The sequence below is a fragment of the Danaus plexippus genome, chromosome 6, assembly GCF_018135715.1.
Source record: "Danaus plexippus chromosome 6, MEX_DaPlex, whole genome shotgun sequence".
NCBI lineage: Eukaryota > Metazoa > Arthropoda > Insecta > Lepidoptera > Nymphalidae > Danaus > Danaus plexippus.
In genome coordinates this window covers 9,107,073-9,124,263 of record NC_083540.1, presented here as the reverse complement: position 1 = coordinate 9,124,263, position 17,191 = coordinate 9,107,073, and the positions used below count along the sequence as shown (strand labels likewise).

The 17,191-nt window shown below is 34.6% G+C and overlaps 1 protein-coding gene across 6 annotated transcripts in view; it reads right to left on the bottom strand.

The window, feature by feature from the left end:
- Nucleotides 1-17,191, bottom strand: part of LOC116779207 (kinesin-like protein Klp10A) — a 31,977-nt gene that overhangs the window by 5,411 nt on the left and 9,375 nt on the right. For 2 of the 6 annotated variants that reach the window (XM_061529576.1, XM_032673405.2), the window contains exons 2-7: nucleotides 11,215-11,402; nucleotides 9,416-9,526; nucleotides 7,813-7,849; nucleotides 591-763; nucleotides 389-496; nucleotides 62-238 (exon numbers count right to left, since the gene is read on the bottom strand). In XM_061529576.1, the coding sequence (XP_061385560.1) occupies nucleotides 62-238; nucleotides 389-496; nucleotides 591-763; nucleotides 7,813-7,849; nucleotides 9,416-9,526; nucleotides 11,215-11,402 (794 nt within the window). Of the gene's footprint in view, nucleotides 1-61; nucleotides 239-388; nucleotides 497-590; nucleotides 764-985; nucleotides 1,248-7,812; nucleotides 7,850-9,415; nucleotides 9,527-11,214; nucleotides 11,403-17,191 lie in introns of those variants that run through there. The other 4 variants (XM_032673406.2, XM_032673407.2, XM_032673408.2 and 1 more) reach the window with 4 other exon arrangements.

The window sequence follows — 17,191 nt, the reverse complement described above, 5'->3', positions numbered from 1 at the left end:
CAATCTTACATACAACATTTATATATATATATATAAGAGTATGTAATGTATATAATGTAACCTTCTCCTCTTTGAGCTCGGCCTGCCTCTGTCTCCTCTTCTCCCTGTTCTCCTTGAGTCTCTCCACTTCCTTCACCACGTTGGAGCGTCTGACAGCCCCCGAGGCGGCCGCGTGAGGCGCCGACACAGACACGGAACTGGCCACGCCGCCCGCCCTCGCCGATGACACACCAGTGAACTAGACACGCACACCGATACTATATATAGCGATAAACAGTCCTCTCGCTACTGGTCGGACTGACTTAGAATTGAACGTTCGTGAAACGTGAAAGTAGATATTCTATTATAAGAAGTCCATCAGGTATAACTTGTACAATATGGCTGAGACCTCTTTTATATTGTGCGCCCTTCGGCCCTGGTTTGTCGGCGGGAGACTTTGTATGACGGAGGCGCTCGGGGTACTGCTGGTGCGCTGTCCACCACCGGATGATGGCGGCTAGGGATAGGATAGGTTTAGGATGAGGGGAGAGGAATGGTAAAGGTGGGAGCCATAAGAATGTGATAATTCTTTCATTCATCTATCTCAGTACCTGTTGGGTAACCCTGGTGTTGGGCGCGGGCTGCGTCTGAGGCGGCACGTTCTCCGCCCCCCGGCGGCCGGTGGTGTCTCCGCCGTGGCCGTTAGTGTACGCCCCACCAGTTCCCGCGACAACTCCAGCATTAGACACCCTCATCTGATTGTTACGAGTCACGCGGGAGGGAGCTGGGGCATCGAACGTAACATATCACATGACCGTACAATGCATATTGGAACGCTGAAGTGTTAAGTATATGATATCTATTTGGACATCTCATGTAAAAAAATACAGAAGCCACACGTGTGTCTATTTTATAGCGTAACTTTCGATCTAATAATAGCAATATATTACTATGTGTACAAAGCACTAAGTGCATCATAATTCCACTACAGCCGTCATCGCCTTACGTGTCTGGAGGTGCGTCTCGTCAGTCGTGGGAACGCATTTGTCGGACGTCTCCAGGTTAGTGGGTGGTTCCGAGGAGTCCGCCACCCGTCGGCGACATTTCAGCCACGAGCAACACATATCGCTAACTCTATGATCGATCACTTCATCTTTAAATATCTATATATTCGGTTTGACTGCTACGTTCGTATACCGCTGTCGTATGTCTACTGGTGACGTTCGTAAGTACTATGTCTAATAGTTACAAATGACAACCGGCCTGATCGTCAACGAGGCGGCCCCGCGCCGATATTCACTGCCATATTAGGGTCTCTGTATTCAAGGCAAGGAACCATGACGCACGCGACATCTCGTTAAAACTGCATTACATCCAAAAACGTATACACTTCAGATGTAAAAAAAAACTAGTTTCGCCAATTAATAACTGTAAATGACCATTACGAACGGGAGGGAAACAAAAACAGCACTGAAACAACGACGAGTGAGGCATGCCGTCACACCAGAATGATGTGGACAATGTAGGAGTCTAGCGATCATTATCAATTGTGGAGCTCGAAATATTCGTCTTTTATTGGAAAATAATAGCCGGCCACGTGTTACGTTTAGATTGCTTTTTGTTGGTACACAATGAAACATGTATGCCGATGACGTCAGATAAGGCTCGATCGATAAAGGGGCTTCGAAGATTGATGAACTGTTACAGTCCGTGAACACGGTGAAAGGCTACACTCACATTAATAACGTGGATTTGATGTCAACATCAAGAGTAATGATCGCCGGCAATGACACAAGTATAGAACGACCTCGTATATGAAAACAATTTAATGTATAATGAGAAAAAAAACAGAGTGAAATAAGAAGTAACCGGATCCAAAGATAAGCTACACTGATATTATTAAGAGATTTTTGGTTGTTTTAAAAAACGTTTAAAAGACGTCTTTCACGTTAAACGACAATATATTTAACTATAACAATTAAGTCAATAAAAACTTGTATCTTCCAATTTTTTATTAATTCGTAGCAAATTAGCAACTTAGTCCGACTGATTCAATTATTATGTCTTCTTTAATCAATTTCACACTTACTAAGATTAATATACTAGTTACTCCTGCAACCTCATCCGCGTGGTCTTCGACTGTAGGCTCAGACAGAAATGGATAGTGATTCAAAAATATATATGATAACCATTCAGCAGCGACCTCTATACCCTGAGCACATAATTTTAGTTACACTTATCAATGTCTGATTGCATTTTCAAAAATATCAAATTTTAAACAAAACCTACGCTGGAAGTGCAGTTTTTAAAATTTGTATCTATCGCTCTATCTATTTGCTTCGGCTAATCTCTGGAACGGCTGCACCGATTTTGACGGTAATTTCACTCGCAGGTCAATTATTTCGTAAGATGTAACTTAGGCTACTTTTAACCTACTTAAAAAATTAAAAGCCTATTTTTAAATATTTTTTTTATCAAAACAGCAGTGTTCTAATATAGTCCCATGTCTCAATCTAATGATGGGGACCCAAAGAAATTAAGTGAAACCTCATAAGTATTATGACGTGTACCACAAAAGGGGATTTAAAGTGCGGGTGAAGCCACAGGAACAGCTAGTACACAATACAACTGGTATGACCTATTCTGAAGTCTCAGTTACGTCACTGGGAAGTTTGAATAAAAACCGTTACTTTGTGTTGTGGAAAAGATCAACAAAAATTCACCCACTAATGGTGATGAAGCTCTGTGCTACAGGTTCCATTCTGATAATCTAAACCTGCACTCCTCATAACGATTGGAAAATAATTTCCTAACAGTAAGTGTAAAAATAAAAACCTAAACTAGTCAAATAATTGTTTCATAAAGTATAACGTACGATTTCCTACACAAAAACGTCACAAGTTACCATTTCTCTGTAACTCAAAAGCGCCGTCAGTCGCGGAACCGATTGTCAAGCGGAGCGCAGAAATCGCTTTAAAGCGCTCAACGTCAGCCTTATCGCGACAGTTTCCCTTATATTATAAAACACTTATCAAGTTCATATTGAAATATCTTTATGGGCGTGTGTAATTTAATTCAATATGGGTGATTATAACGAAGCAGCAACAATCGCATCCGTCACAGTAATTCTAAGTCCGTAATGTAACAGCCTGTATATAATCGACGATCCGCGGAGAACTGCTTGTGATGAAGGTGATCTCATCACCCGACCGTCACCTCTTCGCGGTGTTATATAAAACAATCGATTGTCAACAGAATAATCGTTAATTGATATCCGAGACGAGAATTTAACTTTCTATTTTGCATTCACTAAATGTTTTTTCGTCTCTCTGACTTTTTTTTCGTCTCGTTGATAATTACAGAGTTTAAAGCTAATATAATATGATTGACTCTTTAGTATTTAAATTTATTATTTATCTCTGCTAAACCAACCGTTTGAAATATCTAAAGTTCTCCGTTTAATTCTCTCATTTTGATACTGTCTAAATATAAATACGATCCATATTTCTTAAAATATTTTATCCAACCAATCTGTAGTTCATTCTAAACGAATTTATTAATTTTGTATATCGACTCAATGTTATATGGAAAACCTTATCAAACAAAATTTAAAATACTGTCTGAAAAATGAATTTTGATTTATTTATTTATATATATCGATACGTATTTTTATAAGAAAGAAAAACTGATATAATGCATGTTATTTACGTGATTAACAGTCGTGGGAATCGGGGTCGTTAGCATCTTCCTACACCGCCTGATTGCTGGTTAGTACGGTGGACTGAACTTGGACATTACTATAGTGTCGTGAATGTAAGTCATAGTCACAAAAATGTTATATAGAAATTTTACCAATAGAATATATAGTTTACGGTCACAACGACTGAAACACAGCTGAACGATGAGTACTTGCATATAATATTAATAGGAAACACTTACGACCGATTTCAAACCGACGGAGGGGTCTCACGTGTAGACCGGGCATTATATATTATTTACTATACAAACAAAACACTTCAAACTACAACAGTCCAACATGAAATATTTTACACTGTGTCCAAATATAATTTGTTTAGACTGTGGTTCACAGCGTCGAGGTGCCGTATGGAGACCCGTGTTGTCGGGCGGAGTCCCCAGCGCCCGACCGACAACTGTCCGCTAACGCCGCCCACCTTCACTTATAGACATGACGATGACCGAGCCGTGGTGTAACAACCCCTTAGCTTACGATACACACCTAACAACTGACCAATATATATATCATACAATATTACTAATATACGACGTCGTTATACGAACGACACGATAAGTCGTACGACGCATCAATTTTTTTTAATATTTCGAACAATAATTCTCCCAGTTCATGTAAGTTTTTAATTCTTGTATGCGAGTGCAATGCACTCTACGATTTAAACTCTATATTAAACGTTAGACATCCTAGCGTGGGAACTGACGACTGCTGATGTTTCATTGTTAAATAAATTACAAAAACTATTTATAGATCAAAGTCTACTATCTGATTCGTGGAAGGACTTTTTATATGAAATCGTTATTTGTTTTATATATATATAATGTTCATTATATCTTTGACGTTATTTTCGGTTCCAAATATGAGAATATCGTACGTTCTGAAATATGTCAAATATGTACCTTACGAACAATATGTTTGAGGAGGTTCTGTATCAAGAATATACACACAGGCGACATTGACCTCAGATGATGTTTTAGGATGGTAGAGTGATTGGAATATTCCCCAACAGAATATATGTATTGGAGTGTCTTAAAGAGTGCATCACATCACTAGGGGCGTAGACAAGCCTCTGTCAATATCAGCTGATCAAACCTACATAGTTTATTACTGACGAACAAACAAACTCACAATACTGAACCGGCTGAGCTGTTGCTGATGATATTTCTATAATCTGTACAATAAAATCCAGATGACAAGATATCAATTTGAATTTCAGATTTTTTTTTTATCTATGTGTACATATTAGTTATTTGGAGTAATTTTGATATGCATCCGTCTGCTTGTTACAGCAAACTCCTAAACGTTTGTATTATACGTGATTGTACCCACTCAGATAATTGCACTTAATTATAATCCCATTATAATTTAATGTACCCCTGACAACAAATTGTTCAAACAATACGATTTGCTACAATATCTTTGTAAATGTAATCTTTAATACAAATATAAAAACAATAATATAGTAAAGTAGAAATTTTCAAATGACTCCGAAAGCATCAAATCAAATTTTCCATGAGCCTTATAAAAGTAGTTTATGAATTTGAACATAAATCACTTATAACTTTAGGGTTGAATACAACTTATCAGCGCCATCTACCGTCTGGGTAATAGAAATATTACGACGCGTTCTCGGACTACACGGAATTTCAAAAAGTCGCACATTCCGTCAACCATCTAAACCAAATTATAAAATTATTTTTATACGACATCTTCAGTAGGTACTCGTAGTTAAAATTAATTCTCAACCAAAACACTTCCTACCCAATGTATTTTCGTGTTACTCTAGCTGAATTGATAAAACGTTGCCTAGGCAACGGCCAGATTCGCAGTGCGAGCCATAAAAGAATTAGGCCAAAGAAATGCTGCCAAATTACGCAAATACGAGCTCAGATCAGAGCACAATGCGGCAGATAGCGGTCAGACGTGACCCTCCAAAAATATATTAACAGAAACTATTTTAGGTATCAGGGTATTATGACTAATACACACTGTAAAAGGTGCTGTTCCGAAGAGCGTCAACAAAATTTTACGTCATTTTTATGAATGTTTGACAAAACAACAAATGACGAGAACGTAGGACTGAGATCGCGGATACGATAAGTTTTACTAATAAAATATATGCATTAAAATTTAACAAAATACACTTATTCTGTGAATTCGTTTGATCTCAGTTTATTTGTTGGTATATTTGGACATATTTCCATACCAAAGGCGAAATTCAATTGATTCGTACATGGACGCACGCTCGTGACGTCATGCTCCTTAACCGTGAAAAGAAAAGGCAAGATTTACCACGTCTTTAAAAATGCAATATATAAAAAGTCTTTATAATTTTTTACGTCAATTAAACCGACTGAAGTGTATAAAATTTGGCACAGTTAAATTTTGTGTAGCAACGAGTGAACAAAGATAATTTTGCTTTTTATAATGACTCGGAATGCAATTAATTGAAAGCACATTACACACACTACTGTGCTTCTGACACACACACACACATAAACATACATATGTATCTGTAAAAATTTAACGTTCGAGATATGCAGTTTTGGGCGCATGACGTATATGTATTACAATACATCTTTCCGCTTTGTGACTTGAACAATTCGTCCTTATTCTAACAAGAAGGTATCATATCTTTATAAAGTACAAAAATATTTAGTTTTAAGAAACCAATTTATAACAGTTTCAGATAAGCTACGTGGTGTTTAATTTTCATTTGTATTGTTAATACATCAATGAACGTGGACAAAGTCGCGGGCATCGGGTAGTATGGAAGTCGAATTCAGACAAGTTCTTGAGTAATGACAGATCACGTCAAACGAACATTGGTTTATGGTGTAGTGTTAGTCTCTGAAGATAATTGAATTCCTTTTGTGCATCACCTAACGATGAACAGGTTATTGACATCTATATATATCCTTTGCTAATAATTTCCAACTCTGCAGACAATTGAAATCATATTCCGGAGGTAGCAGATTCGCATCCTATTCGTATATATATATTTTTTTATTTTTACTTAGCTTAAGTTGGTACATCTAGGTGTAGTTTTTGTTTTATAAATAATACTCAAAGAAATTATTTTTGATCTCATCATCGAGTATGGACGCCGATGTGAGCTCGATCTCGAACATTATCCATGTACAAACTTATGAATTTGATGAACTCATCGCCGGTTCAACTAAATTTTATACATATATATAATATACAGTGGAATAACAAACAAACATGTGGTCGAATTGAGAACCTCGCGCTTTATAAAGTCGGTTAACAATGTCGTAATTGTTTATCATTTAATCGAAAATATAATAAAATTTTTATCTTATCAAGAAAGTTAAATTAGGTGTGCATTTTTTTCCTAGCGATCACATCCAAAGGACGAATATAATATTTAATTAATAAATTTAAAAATATCTTTTCCTAATAAAATATAATATTTTTTTTTTATTGAATCATGACGGAAATTAATTTTCCTTTTAGATATCAATTATTTTACTAACTTTCTACGGAACATGACATAACTTTAATGGGTTGCGTATTAGGAAATCCACAAGTCTACATTTCCGACCAAGACATGGCATTATAATATTAAAAAAAAAAAGCATGAAAATGATGAAAAAGTATGAAAATAAATCACACAAAAACATAATATCAACAAAGAAAGTAAGATTAAAGTTAAATTTAAACCCGTTACAATCCGGTCACCTCATCGCCTCGTCTGTTACGTTTGAGCAGAGTCCTTATAGTTTGGGTTATGAATCACTATCCACTGAGAGCTTTGTTGCAAACTGACGAACATATTTCTTTAGGAATGTATATGTTAATGTCGTGTAGACTACACGCTGTGTACACTTCAAAGTTCGGCAGTAAATAACTTACATTTAAGAATTATAACGTCTGTTAGTACATAACAGTTAAATTCACAGAAACTAATATAAAATAGATACAAGAAAAGGCCACTAAAATCGCGATTTCCATACAAACATAGTATTTTAATTTTAGTTTCGAAAGTTCGTAACATGTATACAGTGACACTTCAGCGTTATATCTGTGTGTGTGTCCTTACATTAGTTTTATTTTCTTACCTTTGGTAGCGACAGGAATGGACTGCCTCGTCATGTCCTATAATGTAACAAAAAATAATATGCATTACTGAAATGAGTACTAAAACAACGGCAGCGTAAATCAAAGCGTATTAAGATAAACATATATTATATAATATATATATATATGTTTACCTCCAAACGAGAATATAAAAAAAATGGATACACTTTCATACAAAAGGGGCCAAAACTTATAGCACGTTATTTGAAAACGATTGTAAAAAGCTACATATAAACATGCGGGTATTGTGTAGGTGGGAGTTATAAAAAACGAAAAGACAAACACATATATTATTCATGTTCCCGTATTTCATATACATATGTACATATATTCACTCCAGCTAAATTGTACTTGTAAGAAAAGTAATAACAAAAAAAATAAAAAATAAAAACAAAGAATTTTAAAGTTGAGACAAAACAAGGAAAAAAGCATGGAAGTTTCCGAACGATTTAAATCTCGAGACAGACAGACGTCTGTTAGTTGAAATGAGACATTTTTTGTGCAACAATACGTATTTATTAACACAAGCTCTATATATTTAGCAGTTGCGAATTTCTGTACTGTCACTCTCAGTACCATAGGATATTGAGGCATACGAAAATTAATCTTACAACCATATAATTAAGGTCCATATCAGGATGAGTGACGGTTGGATCTTCATTATCGCAGCCAGATATCCCTGACATCTTTATAAATATAAATTCTTTTACATCAATTAAAACCTTCTTGCTCCAATAAATACCATTACCTTATGAAAACGTGCGCGAAATTTAAATTTGTTCTTTTGGTTAAAAATTAATGAGTGTGTAAGCTTATTTCTTATATAATTTTATAATGTCACGATATTCGTTTCGGGACGTAGGACATATATTTTTCAGAGATTCCAGGCTATAGTGAAATATTTCAATTGTTCTTAATGCTTATAGTTATCAAGAACAGCTAACGTGTTTCAAAATACTTCATTTTATATTCATACTCTTCGACAAATACAATAGCATAGTGAAACAGAAAACTATTCGACAGAAATTAATTAACAGATTACATTTAAAGATCAGATATAAAAAAATTGAGATATTTTTTTTTATATACGTATGTATATACAACGCAAATAATATATACAATAAAGGTATCGAGAATACATAATTAATTGTACACAAGAATACTTCACCAATTAAATTTAAATGGCTTCACTTGTAAAAGGACGTAACTGAAAATTTTTTCGTTTCAACAAAAGTTATTGTACTAGTGTACCAACACTTTACACATTCAAAGGCCCTAAACATGTGATCTTTGTATATACAATCCGAGTGCTGAGTATCCGCAGCCGGTCTAGCGCCAGGTACCGTTACAATAAATCGTTATGCTATAGAGTCCAAGAAGTCACAACGCTGTTCATAGTACACTACAGACAAACTAAAAAACATACAACAAATATATAATAGAAATAAGAAGCTGAAAAAATGTGCAAAACAAAGAACGTGAGCAACCAAAAGTGAAGTGAATCGAGTGAAACCAAAACAAAGGTGTTTGTATATATATATTATATGATGATGGGTGGTAGTGTGTTGGTAGTGCGTGTGGTACCGATCGTGAGTTGCGGACAGGCAGCGTGTGTCCGGAGTCCCCGGCCTCGAGGTCGCCGCGGTCCGCCTCGCCCAGGAACCCGCCCTCGTCCGACGACGAACCCGACGGATCCTTAGCAGACATGGTGGAACAACGCGCCGGTCAGATTACATACACACATCCCGTCTAGTGGACCCCTAGCGAGTCTGACTACTGAGTATGGCACTACGGTCTACGGTCTACCCCGTTCGAATAGTCACATGAGTGTGCGTCAGGCGTGGAAAATCGATGAGGGGACCGGCATCCGTCTGAATGCCCACAAGTCCGAAGGTCGTGATGAATATCCATCAGTGTCAGAACGGAGGCGAGCTATGCACGGAGCTGACCCTCGTCTGTGTGTCCCGACTCACCACTAATATCTATATTATAATATCGACTGTGAATCGATCGATGTGTCCGTGTAGCGATGGGCTGCGTGCGACTACACAGTGTTGTCAAGGTAAAAATGCATTTCATCTAAGAATATGTGAAGCGATGTTGACTACTTGTGATGTAAAATCTATCACCTGGAAATTGATGATGTAGGGGAACATATCTCCATCGTCTTTCAGCACACTAACTGTCATGAGTCATAACACACACCGCTCTAACAGACTAAGTCTAAAGTTGACTATCTTTTCTACAACATTTAAGTGACATGTTTGTTTAGGTGCAAATCCATACGGACACAACAAGTCCCGCCAGTATTCGGCTCCCCGACTGTAGCTTCCATTGGCTACGTGTTGACCAAACAATGCGAGTGATCGCGGCTTGGTACCGACAAATTAAATAGCTAATCGATGATAAGCCAGCGTTTAAATTACTTGCGAATACCCTAACTAGTTGCTACAAACATAAAACTGGCACTGGTATAAATCTCTTATAATATATAAAAGAAATTTTATGTAAAATTTGTTAATTTTTTTTTGGATATTATGATTTTTTTTATTTATTATTATAGGTAAGTAGGATGTATGTCTAAACAAGACAAGTACCTATATATATTGTCATTCTTAGTAACCGAGAGTTGATTGGCAAATTGTCTCAGAGAGGCGAGAGTGATGTGGTCATTGACCTCATACAAATAGATTAGCACTCAACATTTATAAGATTATATAGAAGTACATATAGTATTGAAACGTATCAAAAACATTGAACAATTATAAATTAATTAATTATTAATTATATGTAAGGGCGAGCATCAATAGAGTTCAATAGTTACTGTAATATCAGATTATTTTCATTTAAACTGCTTTAATAACTTTAAAATTAACGGATTCAAAAAGTAACATTATCAGTTTTTTTTTTAAATTAATAAATTTCCTAGATTGTCTAGAATTCTTTATTTCAGGCTTTATCTCTGTTTCTGGTTTCCAAAACCCGCCTTAATAATATCACGATATAAATGTACTTGTGTTTGTGAATCCAAGTCTAGAACCATTAACCCATGGAGTTGTTTCAACATTCCACAATAGAACGGGTGCATTACACTCACAATAGAGTGCAGTCTCAACAGCTCGCACTACTCGGCTGATGAAACAAAATATCCTCAACATTACAATGAGTGAGGTTCACTTATTGACACTCACCGACATATGTCACTTACATGCACATTATCAAAAGCGTATCAGTCTAGACTCTACAGTCTACACTAACAATAGCATAAAGACAGAAGAATTCGTAAATGTCTATCGAGACGTAACAGTAACAGACTTTAGTTTATACTTTATATGACGTTTGTTGAGATATATTGAAGGTGTAGTTCTGTTGTGGTGACATACCCTGGCCAGTTTGTTGGGTGTAGGCTGTATGTGCGGAGTGTGTCTCTGTCCGCAGAGCTCAGGGTTGAGGGCGAGGATGGCATCTATCTCGACCTCCTTGCCCTTGGTCTCCCCTCGCTCGAACCATTCCACTGTCACCGATCTCGTCTCCATATTCACACCGGAAACGATCGCCGAGTGGATCCGTCCTGGAATTTGTTAATAATGCTCATTTGAATATAAATTATAATATATGTACATTTATTATTTGCCTATTTATACGGTAACGAGTAAAAAAACAATTATTTTTAATATTTTGCATATAAAAACGTCTAAAAATATATTTAAGTCGTGGACAGGTGATTACGTACCGCCAGTATATCTACAGATTGTTTTCTAAAATTAATCCAACTTCTATTTTGCCAATATAAAAATCTATACCGGATCAACTGATGCACGGTGACCTTATTAGAAACCAGTATCAGAACTTTGTAGTTTTATTTGATGTACACAAACAAAAAGATGTCAAGTGTTGCCTCGTGAGTTAGTAGCACTTTATGCAATATTTTTTGAGCATAATTCCCAAAATCACGCAGACGAAAGTTAGTACTTAAAATACATTAGCGGTTATTAATATCAGCTCAATGGAACGAATCATATCAAATGTTACGTGTATTGAAAATTTTAATATATTATTCAAATGATGGTGTAATAATCGCATCGCAAGTCATGCATACAAATAGCCTAGATCACTGGATGCGTTCAGTGTAAGAATATGCAACGGATTGCATCACACGCATCGGCTACAGACGTTATCTAACAAGAGGATGCGGGAGTACAGAAACACGGTAATTCATTATTATTAATGATTTTGTAAGATTTTCGCGAAATAAACTATATTTACAGCCTATTTTCTTTTATTTTGTTTCCCGCAAAATTTTCACAAAACATTATTATGTGTCGGACACTATCAGCTGGTTTATTTAATATGAATTACATACGAAACATTTAAATGTAGTGAGTAGTTGTTGTGTGATATCAAAGAGGTAGACAAAGCTGTCCAAGGTCACCGCCCTCCGACAACCTGCCGCAGTCTGTGAGGGGAGCGCGTCTATTACTGGATGTAAACAAAACAGACTCCATCAAACAGTGCGTCTGATAATGAGCAATCTTCATGCTAAGGAAACCTCAGCTCCAGCTATCATAACTTGCGGTAGTTTTTTAGTAACCTAAGATTTTATTTGATATATCAAAATACATTGTTATAATTCAATCGTTGCTAAATTCAGTGTATGCAAAATACTTATCGTTTCACAGTACAGTGCTTGGGGAATTAAATAACGTTCCACTAACAGATTACTTGGAACAGTACCCAGTCATGTATAGAACATTTAAGACAAATAGCGAATTCTAAATAAATATTATTATTTTAAAAAAATCTATTATTTCGTACTGCAGCTAATATATAAAGATAATTATTTTATAGTACTTTCGATCAAAATCTATATTAACATAAGACAGATAAAAATAAAATGAGATCAAACACTTTCGCGAGTATTCATTTAAATGAAACTAATATTTTTCGAGACGTCTCGTGTGTCCGTGATCACGGTGCTGCATCGTAACCGAAACGTCGGAGAGTATGTAGTTTTTAAAATAATAAAACAAGCGTAGTCATCTGAAAATTATTAGTTTCATTCGCATTAAAAATAAAAAATAATTATATTGTATTAATGAAATTATTTACTAAAAACTAAATAAGTATTGATTTGTAGAGACGGCCTTATATTTAAAAAAAAAATAGATATTTCCCTTACTATTATCACCTTCATTGGCAAGGACTGCTCAAACATGGTCAATTCATATACTACAACAGTTGTTTACGAACGTACAACGTAACTTTAAAACGCTTAACCGAACGACGTAGACTCATAATACTTCTATGGACAAGCACCCGCCGATATGGTTACCTTTTAAATTCAACGAAAATAGCATTACAATACAAATATTTATGAGTGTTCTAAACATACGGAGTAAAGCACTTCGTACATATATAAAATTAGACATATACTTTCCCTTACAATTCTTAATATATGTCAGGTAAGTAACACGATATAAACACTACACATAAGATAAATATATATAATATAGAAGGAATGATAAAAATAATGTACAAGTTAACGCTCAGTCGCGTTATATACATACGTTCTTGACCCACACCGTGTTGGAAACCAGATTGCCCGACGTTAATGGTTAAAATAGGAGACGTGTCAGAACATATAGGATTGACGCCACGTTACAAATGTTAAAGGTACTTTAAAGGTTTTTTTAAATACAACTAACAACTGCACGTCTATTTATAAATGTGAGTGTAATTCAAAAACATGAAAAATTTCTTTAGGTAATTACGTTAATTTTTTTCAATTCTGACAGTCCACTGGTACTCCGAAATGGTCGAGACGAGAAAGTATTTCAACGAACAAAGAGGTAACCGTATCAATGTCAAAGAAAAATTTTCTCAAAGCTTTTTACAAATACGTTTTTTGGTTAGATTTAATATAAGTATTCATATTTTAATATCTTTTTTAATTTTTATAATTTTAGTTTTTAATTATTCGTTTATTAAATACAATCCAGACTCAAATAGCAAAATAGGTACATTTACGGTGTAATTTTTCACATGCCTAACAAGTTAAACGTGATATATATTTTACGCCTTGGAGCGTCTCGCAAAAATATTACTTTTATTGTTAAGATAGCAATTTATCTTTTTAAATAAATAACAAAATGTATGTCAAAGTCGAACTTACATCTGGCAATACTTCGTATCTGAATCAAATAAAAGAAATACGTACATGATTTTAATGTCTTTCATTTTCACGTTTAACATAAGAAAAAAAATTCTTATAAAAACTAGCGTCTACCCCGTGAGTTGCTACGATGCTTATATATACATATATATATACATTAAAAGATATAGCTTCTTTTACTTTCGGCTTGACTGTAGCTGTTAGCCAGCCCTATTGGCTTTGACAGCGTCACCGACAGGAAAGCTATTGAGAAGGTATTATTTCAAAGCACATAAGCATTGTTTGTTACAAATTATAGTCATTCAATAAACAAACTCCATTCCTTTCATACGATATAACTCAAATTCTTTAGATACTTTAAGATTATCAGAATTTCAAAGTTAAACCACTCACATCTCTATAGTGACACTGAAAACAATCTGAACGATCTTAACTTTCATTACATTTTTTATAGTTTACAAGTATGTATATATAATAAAAATTTAGTATTATATAGTTGTAACAATTGAGTGCTAATTGTAACGCTCGGCTAGCTCCTCGCGATAACACAATGTCCTATTAACGTTACATATTAGTGCATAATACAGGTGACATATCACATGCCATCAGCTTTGATATATCACTCCGATGATAAAGATCATCTTAGACGATTATTAAATTAATTTAATATTATATATTCATATTATCAATTTTCAATAAGATAAAAAGCAACATTAATTTCTCTGCGTAACAGTTTTCTCAGATATGAAATATTATGCCGTAATCCTAGAACCATATTATCTTGAACTGTGAGTTTATCAGTCAGTCCGTTTGAGAGTGTCACAGCGAGAGATCACGGCGTGATGGTCGTGATCTTCCGCGGGCTCGTGTCGTTGCCCCCGTTGATGCATCACTACTCCGAGCTAATTATACTCTGTTCCTCGTCTGATACTGTTGGACCTATGACAGCAATTTAATACGGATACACTGCCGATTATATCGAATTAACTTAATATATAATATATAACAATTTGTTAACATCTTATATACATCGAGTCATTGTTGCGCGAATAGTAATTATTAAGTAAAAGTAGAAATCGAAGCCAGCAGTACTTCCCACGGTTAAGAAACGTTCTGAGATCACTGACAAATAACACAACGATAAAATATAAGTTTTCATATTAGAACAAAGAATTATGCGTAGTTTATATAAATAATACAAATAATATAGTATAATAATACTCCATACATAATTTACATACGAACATTTTAATAAAATCTCAGTAATTTCTAATGTTTTTTTTTTTTTGCTTTAAAGTTTACTTTTTTTTAAATAAAGAAATACATTTATTCCAAAGTTTCTTTCTTAAAGATGCGAATTAACGCTGAAGTTGATCGTGATAGACTTTAAAAACTCATAAGTGATTATACTGAAACTATTAAAAAAATATATAGTAATTGATTACTAAGGTGAATAAAGATGGAATAGATGTCGAGTCTTTCTAAAGGCAATTTTAATATCTGGATGCGGTTGGTGCCTGGTATCCATTATCCGAGGTATCCGAGTTCAGTTCGTGATACGGCAGGCGGTTAGCTTTCTCCACACAATAGTCTGACTACTTGCCTAATAAAGGTTTACCTAACTAGTGTGCCCGATAGTTAAATTACAGGCCATTAACTTTCAACGAACAGAAAACTGTTAGAGGCAAGAGAATATCTAGAATTTAAACCTACAGCAGAGTTATTTAATACTTCCGATATAAATTGTATTGGTTATAAAAATAAGACTCCTATATATTCCTGTTTTAGTTTATATTTCATAGCTAATCTAATATATTTGTACCAAATTCTTTTCAAAGCTTAATAATAATTGTTATCAATATTTATCTCATAGAGCTAAATCTTTTTGCGTTTTAAAGTAATAGTGTTATGTACCGACTAGCCCACATTAGTTAAATTTTGCAAACGATCTTGTCCCACTTAAATTATTGCTACTTAGAATTACATTCAAACGAGGCGCTGTGAGTTAATTTAGGTATGCATTTATTTCAACATTTCTGATTAATATTTAACATCTTTCTTTGTATTCATTAGTTTCACTGTATATATATATATGACGAAGAACTCTTTAAAAATTTTAAAATTTATATGTAATTCCTAGAAAAATGACTTATTTAGCGATAGACGTTCAAGAAATACTTGCCCGACAGATATATTCTAGTCAGTAGCATCCTCTAGAATCTAAAGTCTTGACCATAATACAAACAAAATAATATACAAATTATGCCAAATTTACAGTCAAGTATATTATTTTTGTTTGTAAAATCTATTAAAGAAATTATATGTGAAACAGGAGACATAATTTTGTAGAAAATAACCTATATATAAACTATTTTGTATTAGAGTTTGTCAAATCAATATTATCTTTCTATACATAGGGTTCATGACGTAACCAAATGAAACTACTGTAAGGGGTATGGTGTTCAAGGAGAGCGATGCACCATATAAAGGTCAAGGGAAGCTCAATTTCCCCAATCCATACATACATTTCCGCATCACGCCCGATATACTTATTGCACGACATAGATATTTCAAACGCTTGTCGCTTTCAAGTGTGTACGTAGAAAACATTGAAATATCAAAACAGTAACTCTTTAAGCGTTAAATATATTATATATGAATGCAATATACACAACTATATTGCATTGTATATTAATCGATCGATATTGTACCTGCATGAGTCATCGTTACAAATGCAACCGGCTAGACTGCGCCCGCGCATCAACATACCTTACGACAAAACTTGTACAACCAGCAACAATACACACACACATATATAACCAAAATTCAATGTGTTATAATAAGTATTGTATTAATATAGTTTTTCATTACAATACTGCAGCGTTCTTTAGTACATTACTTTATGTATTCGGTTATTATAAAATTCTCCGATCGATAAACAGATATTTTTTTTTCCACTATTATTATTTATTTCCCACGTTATAAGAAATAAGACAAGGGCGCATAATGAATATATGTTTAATTAAATCGAGTTAATAATACTTTTAAACATAGAATTTATAACCGTACTCTTAGTTCGAGTATACGACTAACTAAATACATACAGTATATAAGTGTTTTATTTGGATTCGACAACACGCATATTAGTTTACTATGTATTAAACTAAGAAATGCATCGGTAAGCGCCA